The sequence below is a fragment of the Apostichopus japonicus genome, chromosome 14 (assembly GCF_037975245.1).
Source record: "Apostichopus japonicus isolate 1M-3 chromosome 14, ASM3797524v1, whole genome shotgun sequence".
Classification (NCBI taxonomy): Eukaryota; Metazoa; Echinodermata; class Holothuroidea; order Aspidochirotida; family Stichopodidae; genus Apostichopus; species Apostichopus japonicus.
In genome coordinates this window covers 1,787,604-1,800,584 of record NC_092574.1, presented here as the reverse complement: position 1 = coordinate 1,800,584, position 12,981 = coordinate 1,787,604, and the positions used below count along the sequence as shown (strand labels likewise).

Below are 12,981 nucleotides of genomic sequence, written 5' to 3'. Positions count from 1 at the left end.
TTTTACTTGTTTTAGATCTTGTTTTAGATTTATTTGACCTTTGTACTTGCTTTGCCCAGATATTTGTTTCCTTAGCATCCTAGTTGATTGTTTACAGCATTTTAGATAATTTGTGTTTGTTTGTAACAAGTTAACATTAGGCTAGTAGTACCCTTAATAGTCATGCTCTGTTCAGCCAATACACTGTGTTGCATGATAAATGGTAGCCAATGCACTGTGCTTTGCTATAAATGGTAGCCAATGCACTTTGTTGTGTGGTAAATGATAGCCAATCACTGTGTTGCATGATAAATCGTAGCCAATGCACTGTGCTTTGCTATAAATGGTAGCCAATGCACTGTGTTGTGTGATCAATGGTAGCCAAGCAATGTGATTTGCTATAAATGGTACCCTTACAGTACTTTCCATGGTTAAAGCAGTGTTAGCACATATTCAGCTGTCTGACATGCTACGTTAGCAATTGGTTTTGAATCTGCAGTGACTTGCTAGTAGGATGTGTAATTTGGACAGTTATTTACATTTCATTTGGATCCTAGTAGGTTGACTACTGAATAGTAGGTTGTATTTGGTTGCAGTTGATACAGATACTTAGTCTGGTTTATATTGTTTAATACATAGCCTAGTATGTACTATGTACATTTTAGTTTATAGTATATTTATGTACCTGTTGACAATTATAAACTTGGGGCTCACACAGTACATTGGAGTAAGAATTGCAGATTGGAGTATCAACATTTGTCTAGTCCCAAATATGGTTTTACTTACCTAATGTGAGTGATTTATGTGTCGCACAGTACATTATTGCCACTGTGTCAGCAGGGGAAAAACCTAAAGCTGGTATCTGAGTGACCGTCCAAGTCAAAGATAACAGACACATCTGTAGAATTACGACTGTGAACAAAAATTCAAAGAACTTAGAAATTCAAAAGGTCAAATCATATTAACGAAGACTAGATTGTTTAAATTTAAATTGATAGTAAAATTAAAGTACAGTAGTAAACTCCATCATCAACCCTGGAGTTGGCCAATCAGATCCATGATCTAAAAGTAACTAGAGAGGATAGTCATCACTTACTAATCGAAAAGAAAACACCTCAAAATAAAGCACATTGAAACATTACCAATGCACTTTGATTCAAAATCATTCATGTATTTCTTCATGTACACTATCATAGAGAATACATTTTGCCCTGTTTTTCAAATAGCATTTGGAAAGGAATGTAAATACATTTGTCTGCAGTACATGCATGATCTACTGACTAACATGAGATTCATTTAATTTCTCAGTCCTGTTCTTAATCCCATAAACATATGGAAAGAAATGACACTAAATGATTTATCTTAAGAGACTGTTACTTTAGCAACACAAACTGAGTTAAATTTGTCCAGGCCTCATTGTACTGCTGTAAACCAATCAGTACAGTCTGCAAGGCCAATTGAAGACAGAGTCCTGTGTTCATTGAAAGTTCCTTCCTACTTGAGTAGCACAGCTTTCACCATTCTTATTACAGTGCTATTAACAGAACTTGAGATTGGTCCACATAGGAAGAGAATTGCCCAAACCAAATCCCAGCAAGAAAGGTTCAGCTCATATAACCACTTGACACAACAATCGATGACACTTTAAGATATCTATTACTGAAGGCTCTTTCTCTCATGTGTGGTTTTGTTCATCACATAATATACATACATGTGTTAACAAAATTATAAACCAAATGCATGTAACACAAGTAAAACTTTGCAATAAAAGGATGTTATTATTATTATTATTATTATTATTATGATGGCCTCAATGTCATATATCTACAACTTGAAGATGACAATCAAACAATGTACAAAGTGGCAGAACATAATGGAAGAGCTGGTGGCAACAAATAACTGAATTAAGGACATCAATAGTATTACTAGCTGAATCAAAGTTATATTTATTATCACAGCGATTCAGCAAAATACTTTTTTACCTACTCAGACTGATAATTTCCAGTAATACTTGCAAAAGTACTGGTTCTCATGAGGCAACTGACCTAATACCTACAACAAAAATATATTGGTAAAGCTATACACATACCTACAACTATGATGCCAGCTATACTCTTGTGATTTACTTGGAGGGCTGTACTCGAGAAAGTATCACAAAAAGTTGAGTAGATAATGAGGAGTAAGACACCCTTGCCAACTTCTCCAAATGGAGGCTTTCTCTGCTCCAACCAATCCTTGACATACTGTCGGACAAACTGCAAAATGAATAAAACAATGTTTTATCTTACTAATACATTTAAAAATTCAAGTTTTCTGCAAATGTTAGCAATAATCATAAATAATCATAACAATAAATACCATATATATTAGAGTGCTGTTATCATGAAATAAAACATGCTCAAGAGCACTGTACAAAAGAACCAATAACTGGAATATAAAATTACCAAACTTAAGAGTTAAGAAAACCTAAAAGTAATAACAACAGCAATAAAAGTAAAAAATGATATAAGACAGGGTTATAAACCACAATAAAGAACATAAAAATATAAATATATATAAAAATGGGCACAGTAATGTGAATAAAACAACGAATAAGATTAATTCCCATACTCAAGCCTAAAAGGATAAGTTTTCAAATGCTTCTTAAAAGTGTCAATAGATGTGATATTTCTCAAGTGTTGAGGAAGAGAATTCCAGAGTTTAGGACTTGCTGCACTGAACGAACAATCTCCATAATAATGATTGTCCTTATTCTTATTATAGTATTCGGAACGATACGCATCAAATTATCAAAACTGTCACCTATGACATTCACATGTTTACCTGTCCGAGTATAAGAGGCACTATGACTGTCACAGACAGTTGTGAGAAAATAGTTGAAAATGGAACGGAAGACGATGATCCAAGCTGGAAGAGACAAAAATAAAAAATATCAGTTACTGAGTGACACAGTGTATGTATGATGCCACTAAAAAATTCATTCATGGCCAGGATTTCTAGCACATGGTATGATATAATAAGAACTAGCAACTATATATGCACCGTTAAAGTTTGTTACTTTGCAATATCTGAAACAAATCAAGGTGTTTTCGGACATTACAGTCAAGCGTTTGTCCAAGGTATTGCTACTAAAGCAAGGCACATTTGATACTGAAGGTAGCATTGAGTGCCTAGCAGACTTTGTATGCAGCTTAAAGTTATGAACTCATTTGATTTTAATGTGTGAACTTGTCCCACAGAATCATCTCTCTTTGATATCTTTTGTAAGCCCAGTGTCTCTTAACATGACACTCTAGACATTAATCTAAACAATGTGTCATCTTCCACACACAAGATGCGACTTACAACAATACTGTTACACCACCGGAAACAAGGCTGCTTCTGGTAATTGTTTAGTTGATGCTAACAATAGCTTGCTTAGTTGTTATTCCTGACTATTTCATTCAATTGCTATTCCAGGTCTGTGGTACATTCCTCCCTATTGCTACAGTGTTTATTGATTTGTTTACTTGCAGCAAAAACGTGTTTGTCAGTTTGGTAGCTAGATCAATATTCAGTACTCTCTTTATTACAGCTGATCATAGTTTACCCTGCCATGAGCCTTAACATGAACATTAATTTCTTTGTAGAGCATTGTATATGCATTACATTGACATGCTTAAACTGTTGGAAGGCTCCGATTCATACTTACAAACATAAGAAGGAGCACCGGTGTGACTATAATACCCTGTGAAATAGGAAAGATACAATCTAATGTTATATTACAAGGTACAAAGTAGCATCAACACCTTCTCAAAATGTAATCAATTAATAATATTTAATTGATAATAAAGAACAAGACGTGACTGTGATGTGTACATTAAAAAGAAGACAATGAAACAGCTAAATGGACTGAACACTAAGACTTCTATTGTTCCAACAAAGAATATCTACATGTAAGGTCCATATATCAATGCAGAGGAGCTCTAGTACATTTAATCTCAATGCAAACTGGCGAATATAACTACTTGTGACATCTTTCCGCGATGTAATCTGTCAATTGTTCCTCGCAGCTGTGGGATAGGTCATCTCTGTGACACTTCCATTAATAATTACACAACCATAACATCAAAGCTGCAATTGCCATTGTACCAGAAAGGCAATTGTTTAACATTAGACCACCAAACACAGCCACTTTATGGAGCCGAGTTGACTGATTACAAACTTATCTGAAGTTGTCCAACCACGGTCATCTTATTAACCAAGATGTCATCAAATCAGCTGGTAATTGAAAGGTCACTTGATTAAAGCTGTCCAACAAAAAATTATCAGTCCAGGGAACTTTATGTATTGTATGTTCTTTCTGAAGTAAGAGTTGTCTAAGGCGAGGAAAGCATCTTTGTACGTCACATCAATAGCATATTTCTAATTTATTTTCTATGGTAAGAGTGTACGAAATTCACGACACATGATGGAATGAGAACACTAAAGAAAACAGTATATAAATTACTAGTACTAATGATGTTGAAAACAGGTACAATTAAAAATTTATTTAACTGTACTTTTATCAAAGCTAACTTTCTGTTACTGAAAGAATGAGTTCTATTTGGTGCACCTCTGAGACAAACATCGTTATATGCTTTAAACTCATGCTTTATGCAGTCTGTAACATGTTATAGTCATAATAGATGATATATATACAATTCTAGTAAAACCTCCATCTGCAGCTCCTTATACTTACTAAAAAACTTCCAAATGCAGAGTTGAAAATTGCAGCAGCCTGATGAGACAAAAAATCAAAGGTAGGAAAAGATGGGTTTAAATATCGATGTTAGTAGACTCGTAGAATCACTGTCAGGGAAACAATAAACTCAATTATCTACAGTATAAAGGTTTGCAGGTTTGAGTCCTGGCCAGATCATTGTAATTACTGTATATCCTTGGGCAAGGCACTTGATCTCCATTGCCTCTCTTCACCCATGCCAAGTATGATGTCCATTTACCCAACTTGAAGTTGATTAAAGCTTTGCTTTTGGACTTATTGCATTTACAAGGTATTCTGATTTACTGTACCTCAAATGACCTTTGACCTACACAAACATTACCATACCATGCACTTTTTCAGTCAGTGTTACCATTTTTCATAGTTTGAACCCTGGTAACCTCAAATTACCATTTCTAAGAAAACACACATCTTCATGGATTTCACACAAGTTTCCTAGCATGCAATGGGAACCCATCTAATACAGTAATGCTGCAGCATATCACTCCTTCGCACAGTGAAAGGGATATTCCAGCGACTGAAACAGATATTGCTTATAACAACCAGATAGCCAATCAGCTTAGAGATTCCTTGCCAAGTTTCACATGAGAACATTTAAATGTAACTACAGACAAGGTTCTTGTTGGATTCACGTACCAAGCATGAAGTGCATCCAAGTTGGAGTAATTTTGATATGTTTTTCTGACTATTTTTGCTGTTGTGTTCACAAAGATGACAGATTTTTGACCTACTGTATGTTGGTCACAAATTACCTTTTGACCTCCACAGAAAACCATGGGGTTCTTGTACTTCAAAAAGTGGACATATACCAAATATATAGTTTATCCATTTTACTGAAGTTATTGCTTCACAAGATTTTCAAACACTCATTTGCATATGAAAATGTATGGTGAAAAAAAGACCCAAAAGTAACTTCTCTGGGCAAAGCCCTGTGTTTCACCATGATGAGATATCACATCATGATGAGATATCACATCGAATGAACAATCAAATGAAGAAGAGAAATTATTAAGTCCATACTTTGCACTCAAATATAAAGATACGCCTTGTTGTCATATATAGTACGTACTTTTCGACAACAATCGCTCATGGTACGAAGATGTCCTTGAATTGTTTCTGAGACTATCACATAATATTTGAATCATTCATTGTTTTGATCAGAAGATGTTTTGAGTTGAGACAATCTATGGATTTTGTGGGAAGCTAACATCTGTGCATTCATACCACAGTATAGTTTCTGTTGAAAATTTGTTCGCGGACCCATTGACCACGTGCTTCAGTTATTTTTTGGGGTTCAACTTTCGTGTGTAAACTACTACTTCGTGCATCGTCAAAAGTAGCAATTGAAGTTTGATTTTTTTAATCGACACTGCATAAAAAGCTATTCACATACAGTAGGCCTTCTGTAATTTTCGTAGAGATGATTGTTTGCAAACACTGCAAAGAGCCCAGGGTAAATGTTGGATCAGGTATTGAAGATTTGAGCATGTGTAGTTGAACTGTGAGGAATTTAGCAAGAGATACGGTAGGTACAGGGTTTTTTGAAGAGTTGGTTGTTGGAATCGCTGCAAGGTGAAGGCATGGAGCTACTACGGAGTTGGAGCTTACAAGGAAGTACAAGGGTGGATGGAAGGGAGGAGGGAGCTGGGGTAAAAGTTGGTTGAAAGGGTAGGGTGTGCGAATAGAGGGGCGGGCCTGGCCACCCCTGTCAAACAGGGAAGGTAAGGCACTGGGCCATTTGCCCTATATATTGTGTATAACATTCACATAGTATAGGCAGTGATACGTTGGCATCTTTAAAATAGGTCATACAATAAACGCAATTGGTGTTCAATAGGGACGCAAGCTTCTTTAACGGGACGCAAACTTTTGCTTTAAATAGTAACATAACTGAAGTCACATGCACAATTTGACATTTTTTCTACAGGACGCAAACTTTTGCTTTAAATAGTAACATAACTGAAGTCACATGCACAATTTGACATATTTTCTACGTTGCCTTCTATCATGTAAACAAGCTAGGACATCTCACATACATGTATACACACACATACCAGCTTGACTGGTAAGGTTTACAGTACTTGCCTGCCTACATTACATTATCTAAAAAATGCTCCCATGCTACAGTGGCTTAATAGGGACATAGGGGGAAAAAAGGCTCCCAAACTTTCCTCTTTTGTGTCAAAATTTAGACTTTTTATCTCAATATTAAGACTTTATATCTCAAAATTTAGACTTTTTTATCTCAATTATTATTTTTATTTCTATGTCCCTATTAAGCCACCGTACCATGCAAACGCTTCAACCTGACAAAAACCTGACCATATGTCATTCATAAAATCTTACCTCATTCCCACCAACAGCTTTTGTTAAAATAACTGCTGACGACACAGGTGGTGGCATACAACCAACTACTAGAAGTCTATGCAAGCAAGAAGAAACAAAGCACATTTGAAATTTATAATTGTTATATGCTACCATTGTTGGAATATTTAGAGAGAACTACCATTGCCTAAAATACACTTACTGATGGAGTGTGATATGATTTCACAAACAAAACAGAAATTATGAGAAAAGAAGATTGAACAAAAGATGATATTGCATTGATATTTTAAAGTTCAAATATTCCATATACAGTATCTTTGCCAGGATACTCCTTGATGGTTCCTTGATTAGTTTCTTATGTGCTATATGAAATACTTTGAGCATAGAACTCAATGACTAAATACATTATCCCTTCTTTTTGGTGATATGATGTATACATGCAGAATGTTCACGCTTGGTGCTAATATGAAAAGTGAGTTGTACTGTCAAACTGTATTACAGTATGAGTGGATTGGTATAAAATACTTTGCAGTGTATATTTGTAGGCCAGTTGAACCTCCAGGCATATACTGTATATGCAGTATCAAATTGATACTGTACATACTGTATGTCTGGAGAAATTGAACTAAGTTCTGTACCTGCACACATTGTTTGTGTATGCTTCGGAATCTGCACTATATTTTTTAATTTAGGCAAATACTTCAATGTACAAAAAATAGCAACTTCCTTTGAATCACTGAGACCGTAGTTTAAAGAACTCACCCTTGTAGCAATCCCTCATCAAGGCCTGAAGATGACATCAAATGTGTGAACACCCACATTACACAGGGCACAAATACCAATGTAAAGGTTTGAATAAAAATATGGAGCCGAACATGTAATAATGCACTTTTCAGGTCCTGTTGAAAAATAAAAATGTAAAGTGTCACCTATGTTTAATGATTGATATCTGTATAGACAAGTAACATACTTTCTCCAAATATGAAATAATTATTGTAAAGTTCAATGCAATACACGAACATTATTTTCCTGCACAGTTTTGGTTTATGTATTGTTGTACATGATGTTACAATGAAAACACAACTAGTTGTTCTTCAGACCCAATTTGATTGTTGCTTTTACTGCTTTGTTTTCAACATAAATGCTACTTTTTTGGATAAAAGTCCTGGTGCTTACTGCCAATGCACTTGAATGAACTATTTCATGAAAATAATTGGTTTATCCATGTTTTTCACATTTCTTTTTTAGTTTTAGTTTATTCCTGTCAAAACAATTTCCTTTTATTTTTAAATCAGCATTTTTTATTGTAAAATCAAGTGATTTAATTCAGCTAAGTACTGTAGTGTGATTTACATCGAAAAACCTTGGTAAAAGTTCATCCAGTACAAACTGGTTCTGTGGGCAAAGTTTAAGGTGGCAGAAGATGGCTAATGAAGAGGCTGCACAACTAACAAACAATAAAACCAACAGTGACCAACATAATGATGACACACTATGGTACTCCAGAAAATAAATCCTAATTAATCTGACTTCAAATGCTTGAAAAGTATCAAATTGCAAGCAAGTACTGGTATATTATAAGGAGCAACGTATTGCATTACTCATTTTGTTATTACTGTACATCATAGCTTACAGTACTACTTCTGTGCTAGAACATGAAGCAATGTTGGACTTACCTCTGTTTTCAAAGAAAGTCCACTATTGAAGAAAATAAATGCAACAGCCAAGTATTTTATAGTTATTTCAGGTACAAGAGGTCCTGCCGAAAAAAAGGAAACAAGAATCACTTCAAGATACACTTTAGTAAACCAACCAGCTCACGGCTTCATGCTTCCTTACCAAGTTTAAAAATGTTAAGATTTACTTACCTGTCTCCCCACAACCTTGGCACCCTCGTTCTACCGTGCCTTGAATGTCATGGTAACCTTTTAACAGTGTGCCCTCTATGACCGGCTCCTCTTATCAATGCCCTTCCTTCTCATTCTACCACCCAAAGTGCCTACTGTACATTTCTAGTGTGGATTATTTTTCAGCTTTATTCGATCTGAACGGTTCCTTAGGATCTTTGTTTGCCATTTACTGGAAACAGGAAAACTATTACTATTCGTGTGCAGCCCGATAAGTATCCTCTTTTGTCTCTAGGGAAAGGGTTTTGAGACTGTTTTAGGTGGCGGTTACTGCTTGTTTAAAATCATAGAGTTCTCAGTTCGGGTGGCAGTTCTGTGAATTGTTAACGCTAGTTTTCCCGCCCTTTCTCTACATACATTGCAAGTTGTAGTTTGGTGTTATTGCTTGTCTTTTTTGCTTTCTTTTAGATAAATCAAAGATGCTTGAGCACTGTATTCATCATATTTCTCTTGCTCACTGGCCTTTGTTTCTGTTGTTTTTGGGCCAGATTGTTTACTACTCTTGTTAGCAGCAGGCTTATCGCTAAAGAACGTTGTTAAGTTACTCCTTTGTGTTGCTAGTCTTTGTTAGCTTACATTCCTTCCCCTAAATTCTCTCAGACAGAAGGGCTTTTCGGAAGCAGTTGCCTCCATGACAGCAAATGAAAGGAGGGGATCCACTATGGCCACTTATGATTCCAAACTACGGAAATTCAAGGAGTGGTGCCAGGTCAGACAAATACTGCCGGCAATGATTTCTGTGACAGACGTATGTAACTTGTAAGAAAAACAGGTGGCCACAATTAGGAAAATTATAGATCGGCGATCCCAGCAATACAAGAGGGTTTTGTTTAACATGGTTCAAGCCTGGGTACCAACAGAAACATAGCTCATCTCGTCAGGGGGATGACCCATTGAGGGCCGAGAGTCAGGCAGCTGGCACCGTCATTGGGTATTGCGAGCTCTAACAAAGTCTCCATATGAGCCAATCTCCTCCGATTCTTTAGCAGCACTAACAAAGAAAACGCTATTGCTCATCGCAGTCGCGTCATCAAGGAGAAGGAGCTCACTCCACGCTTTATCCCAAAAAGACAACCACATAAGGTTTGATAATCATGGCATTAGGTGGGTGCCAGACCCAGCCCTCTCATCTTTATCCCTGAGATTGAGACTTTTTCCTTGGTCACCAAAGATTAACTGTGGTGCCCAGTCAGAGCCCTAAAGTGATCCCTGAAGGGAACGGAGAACCTGCGAGGGACGACTACAACCCTGTTTATCTTGCTACGGGCATGTTTTGGGGGCATCTAAGGACACCTTATCCAGGTGGCTCTTGGAGGTAATTAGGCCCATTACCATCGACTCTGCAAGAACCAGAGCCCACGACATAAGAGGGGTGGCAGCCCCAACAGCACTCTTTGCTGGAGTACCAATAAAAGATATGTACTCAAAGCAGCTGCCATGAGAACGGCGACAACATTTGTGGCTTGCTACAGTACCTATAGAACACTTTACAGGCTGAGTCGGCATTTGGCTGCGCGGTGATGCGAAGTCCAGCGAGTACTACTGTAGGTCCCACCTCTCAGGCCTCCCACCATCAGGCTGTGCCACTCGGTGCTAAGGTTGTGGGGAGACATGTAAGCAATGAGCAACGTAAATATTCCAAAACTTTATTCCCGCCTCCCTTTCCCCGAGGTGGGATGGAATGCAGCCGGACGGAGGAGCGGTCTCTTATAATTTGACTTGTTCCTTTGTACTGTACGGAGACTGGTTGATTTGAAAGAGGGGTCAAGTGCTATCAACGATGCCTCAAGCAATCATGTACATTACACTGGTGAGTTCAATGTTTGAACTCAAAGTATATATAAGTTATACTTTTTTAATCGGCTCAACTGGGAACCAGGGTTCCCACCTGGTTTTTGACAGTATAACAGTTGTCCGTTGGATACTGAATGTTAGGGTTACAGTGTATGAACGTGAATAGTATCAAAGAGGGTAGTGTCCCTGAGAAGACGGGGGAGACTACCCCTACTGTACGTACTGTAGTAGAGCTAATACATTCAGTACACAATGTAATTTGCAGAACTGCTCACTAGACTGTTCCAATCTTTGACCTGCTGCAAAGCTCCATATTTGAAATGAAGGGAGACGCCTACGTACGCAAACTTGAATATTGTGGTGTGAACAAACTATGGATAAATTTAAGGTTAAGTCCGCTAAAATATTTCCATGGGAACTTCAACTGAAGGTGAGAGAACAGTATTGATTAGATGGGATGGAAACTTTTGCACAACACCCCATGCTCCTTTGAAAGTTGTTGCACACATCCATTGCGACCTACATAATAGTAAGCTCTACTTTGATAGTTGCATCCCCATAACAAATTTTAAGATTTGATCTTTTAAGATTTGATCTCTGACATTGATGTCAAGTGACACCCTATTACTGTAAATCCAAAACTTACAGTAGATCTAGAGTGCTTTTCTGTAGAACCTCAGTACTACTGATGTGCTTATACTCTGCTGTGCAATGCATCAGCTTAGACAGTTTTTGTGAGGTCTTTTTAGTGGTCTTTTAATTGAAGCCTGGTGGCAACTGGTATTAGGATTTATATACTTCACTTTTCCTTCTTGAAGCATGGCACTATTATTGCACTTGCATTACGCATGCATACTTTTAATCTTTGCAAGTACATTCTTAAGTTTTTGGCTGTGCAGACTGTGTAAATATACCTGTCACTCGATCCCCACAGTGTGTGGTACTGTACTGTTCACATTACTTACAAGCCAGCTCGAAGCTGCACTGTCACATTACTTTGAACTTTGAAGATATCTGAGCGGTACAGTACACAAATGTGACCAAAGTTGATCAACTCAAGTGCTCATCTTTATTAAAAAACACTATGTACAGCTGAGAGACTAATCAAGCCAGATGAAATTATTTAGGTCCATGCATACAAGAAAAAAAAATCAAATCGTGTGAAGTTTTCATCATCAAGATTTTCTTTTTGTGTTATGGAAGTTGTTATAAGCATAGGCCTACATGTGTAATCAGGGCCTTTGCTACGGAAATGCAGCTACAGTCTCCCCACTAGGACTTAGCCTTAGTCTTGATCCCTTCAAGATACATTTAATTCCTCTTTTTTGCATGTTTTTAATGCAAAGTGGCTATTCTTACGACTGTTCGTAAGAATAATTTCGGATAACGCATGCGCAGTTGCTATTTTTATGACAGGAGTACTATTTTTTACGACCAGGAGTAACAATAATTTCCGGTTAGTGTTAGGGTTGGGGTTTAGGGTTAAAGTTAGGGTTACCCCTACTACATGCGCAGTTGCTTTATTTATTTTACTGCGTTTGAATTCGCCTTTGTCGTAAGAATAGTTTATAAATAATTGTTACGACTAGTCGTAAGAATAGCCACGGCCTTTTTAATGCTTTCAAGCCACTACGGGAGAACAATATATCAAAATTAAACAGATGGTTAACCAGTTAACTAACTTTTAAATAAATTCTTTTGTACATGGACTGTTAACCAACAATCTAAAACCTGAAGAATCTCAGCCCCCTTTGGAAATTTTGATGTGTACGCCCATGTCAGTAAATAAAACATAATTAAATCTTTACACGCTGTGACTTTTCTTAAAGCTCAATATCATTTATGTTAAGTTAATATTGATCAAGTTAAAAACTCCATTACAAAGTTACAACGGTACAGGGTACAGATCCAAGCAAAATGTAAATAACGTAGGCTACATACTTACCCCCCTTTGCGCCAATGGACGGTATCAGATTCGCAGCAGTAATTACAACGAAGATACCAAGGAGAAACCAATTGTCTTTCAGTTTGTCCAAAAACCCCATCTTTCTTTTCCTCATTTAACAAAAACGGCCAAACCTAACCAGATGTACTTTACGCAAGGTAGTCTGTACCAACAACGGTGACTTTTCAACTGTCTAATGTTAGGCCTATATCGTAGGCCGACTAACGATTGCCAACTCAACGTTTGACTGCCACATGTTTATCGTCAAC

The 12,981-nt window shown here is 37.1% G+C and overlaps 1 protein-coding gene across 2 annotated transcripts in view; it reads right to left on the bottom strand.

The window, feature by feature from the left end:
- LOC139979571 (sodium/bile acid cotransporter 7-like) overlaps positions 1–12,981 on the bottom strand; it is a 23,923-nt gene extending 10,942 nt beyond the window's left edge. Inside the window, exons 1-9 of one of the 2 annotated variants that reach the window (XR_011797233.1) lie at positions 12,713–12,980; positions 8,743–8,825; positions 7,829–7,965; positions 7,088–7,163; positions 4,700–4,738; positions 3,671–3,706; positions 2,803–2,886; positions 2,069–2,234; positions 766–891 (exon numbers count right to left, since the gene is read on the bottom strand). Coding sequence is in view for 1 of the 2 variants with exons in the window: in XM_071990507.1 (XP_071846608.1) it covers positions 766–891; positions 2,069–2,234; positions 2,803–2,886; positions 3,671–3,706; positions 4,700–4,738; positions 7,088–7,163; positions 7,829–7,965; positions 8,743–8,825; positions 12,713–12,827 (862 nt within the window). In the remaining variant the exon portion in view is untranslated. Of the gene's footprint in view, positions 1–765; positions 892–2,068; positions 2,235–2,802; positions 2,887–3,670; positions 3,707–4,699; positions 4,739–7,087; positions 7,164–7,828; positions 7,966–8,742; positions 8,826–12,712 lie in introns of both variants that reach the window. The other variant, XM_071990507.1, reaches the window with a different exon arrangement.